Here is a 2,266-nt window from a genome sequence, read left to right as displayed (position 1 = left end):
CGGATAACGTGATCACAATCACGTGATCATCAAAGGTCATGGGGTCCCAAATTTGGGTTCATGGGTCACGCATGCGTAATCAGGTCTCAAGTTAGTTGGGAGCTTAAGATTTGGGAATAGCCAAGCCTGGTGAGGCGGTAATGCCGAATAGGACAGCTATCCCCAAGCATCTGAGGATAGTCTCTTTGTTTGGGAATTACCTCCCCTTGACTTTCAGACTCGGTCGTCCAATGAAATTGAAATGCGGAAAAAGTCGTTTATTCAAACAGCCGTAAGTTAGATCAACACAAAATAGAAATCTAGTCTAGATTCTAGAGTAAGACTCTAGGCCCAGATACTTAGCAAAAGTGTTTTAGTCAAGAAGTAAGAGAAAATCGCGTAAACACGTAGATTCTAGTTAAAATAGATCTACAGGATTAAATTGTGTAAATTGTAAATCAGTTTTGTTTTCTATCGCTGTGGACAGTATTCTAGAATCTATTATCTAGGCCTGTGCAAACTTTAGAGGAGACTGTTTTGATTTTGACAGCTTGTCCGCAACGAGGTTGTGAGTAGCAACGACGTCAGTTGAGTTTGATCTTACATTTTGTTGCTGATCATTCATCAAAACAACCATAATGAGTCGCGATTTGTACAAGGCCCGATTGAACGAAACCAAAACGTCTGATAGGAGAAGGTCTCGAGGTTTGGAAAGAAAAAGGAACCGAGACGATGAAGTGAACAAACGGCGACTTTTATCAGATGACATGTCTCCAGTTGTAGAGGATGACATTGACAATGATGCTACTGTTGAAAAAGGTTGGTTGGGACATGTTGATATGCTGCAGATTTCCTCTGCCTCTTTTTACCCCTGACTGATAGAGATCTAAAGGGTAGATGGCTGCCATTCTTTTTCTCTCTCTCTCTTTCTTTCTCTCTCCCTGCCCACAGGCAAAATTTCACGCTTTCAACACAAGAAGGCTGGAAAGTTTTTCACACTGGTATCTTGGTATACTGCATGGCACCAAAGATGGAAGTGTCTATGTATATATATAATATATAACGCTTAAACCACGCTCTCGAAGTTCTGATTCTGATGGCCGAATAGACAGCGCATCTGCGTTTGAATTGATTTTAGGAACGGTTCGATTCCGGTCCCTGACTATTTTTTTTTTCTTTAATGTGTATATTAGTGGTGAAGAATGCAGGAGAGGGGGGGGGGGTAGATCTAGATCTAATCCTCCAGTGTCTTTAAGGCAATTTTCGTACACTTCCATCTTTGGTGCCATGCGGTTGGCTACTTGACTTAGATGTAGTCACAGTCACGTGATCGGAGGGGAATCCTGGTCTGACGTCAAACCAGATGGGCACCGTACCTAAAAATAGTTTGCGTCTTTCTACGTTTAATCGCTTGTCCTAAATATTAGTTACGGTAAAGTTTGAGTTTGAGCAAGTTCTGTACCGTTATGCGGGATAACCATTGGTGGATCAGGTCTGGTTGGGGCAGTTTGCTAGTCAGATTTAGGGCACAAAGCGGCTATCGTGGCACAAGCCGATCGCATGTTACTTGTCACCTCAAAAACAAACAACGCGTATTTTGTTTTCAGGCGACAAGTGGGACATGCGCACCCGACCTGATCCCATCCGCAATGGGCTCCCCGTATTAAATTTAAACACTGGTGCAGGATTGGCTCTTACATGCCCGCATTTTATCAGCTGGTGTCTATGAGTCTATGGTGAAACAATCAGGCACTCGCTGGAAAATGCAGAAAACCCGGGTTTGATTCGCGAGGAGTGGAGATAAATTTTTGTCGAGTTGCTCGGTCTTTTTCTTGGGATGATGTTGTATCACTCTCTGTCCAGGTTGGCCCTGGCCTGACAGGTAGGGTCGGAAACCTGCCTTTTGAACTTGAATCATGACCTAATACCAGGTGCCCATTGTGGATGGGATCAGGTCTGGTTGAGATGATCGCCCGACTCATCACCCAAAAACAAGCGCGTTTGTGCCACGATAGGCGCTTTGCTCCCTCAATGTGGCTAGCAAACAGACCCGATCCCCCAAAGGGCACGCCGTATGTATAAATTGTGTCGATGGGAGTGTCAATACACCTGGATTTGGAAGGGAAATAAAAGATACTTTTTCTCACATTTTCATATATTTGTATACCAAGTGATTATTTGGACTCGAGTCCGAATATGAAAAAATGTTATTCGGACTCTGATTCTTGTCCAGCATGACATCACTTCCGACTTCCTGTGACTCGTGAATCCGGCTTCCTGTCCTGCC

The 2,266-nt window shown here is 43.9% G+C and overlaps 1 protein-coding gene across 2 annotated transcripts in view; it reads left to right on the top strand.

The window, feature by feature from the left end:
• The first annotated feature begins 243 nt into the window (after positions 1–243).
• LOC101848133 overlaps positions 244–2,266 on the top strand; it is a 34,731-nt gene continuing 32,708 nt past the window's right edge. Inside the window, exon 1 of one of the 2 annotated variants that reach the window (XM_013085687.2) lies at positions 244–798. In XM_013085687.2, coding sequence (XP_012941141.1) covers positions 618–798 — 181 coding nt within the window. In that variant the 5' untranslated portion in view covers positions 244–617. The remainder of the gene's footprint in view (positions 799–2,266) is intronic. The other variant, XM_005103934.3, reaches the window with a different exon arrangement.

This window comes from Aplysia californica, unplaced genomic scaffold, assembly GCF_000002075.1.
Source record: "Aplysia californica isolate F4 #8 unplaced genomic scaffold, AplCal3.0 scaffold00397, whole genome shotgun sequence".
In the NCBI taxonomy this organism is placed as follows: Eukaryota; Metazoa; Mollusca; class Gastropoda; order Aplysiida; family Aplysiidae; genus Aplysia; species Aplysia californica.
This window is presented reverse-complemented; position numbering and strand designations above follow the sequence as displayed.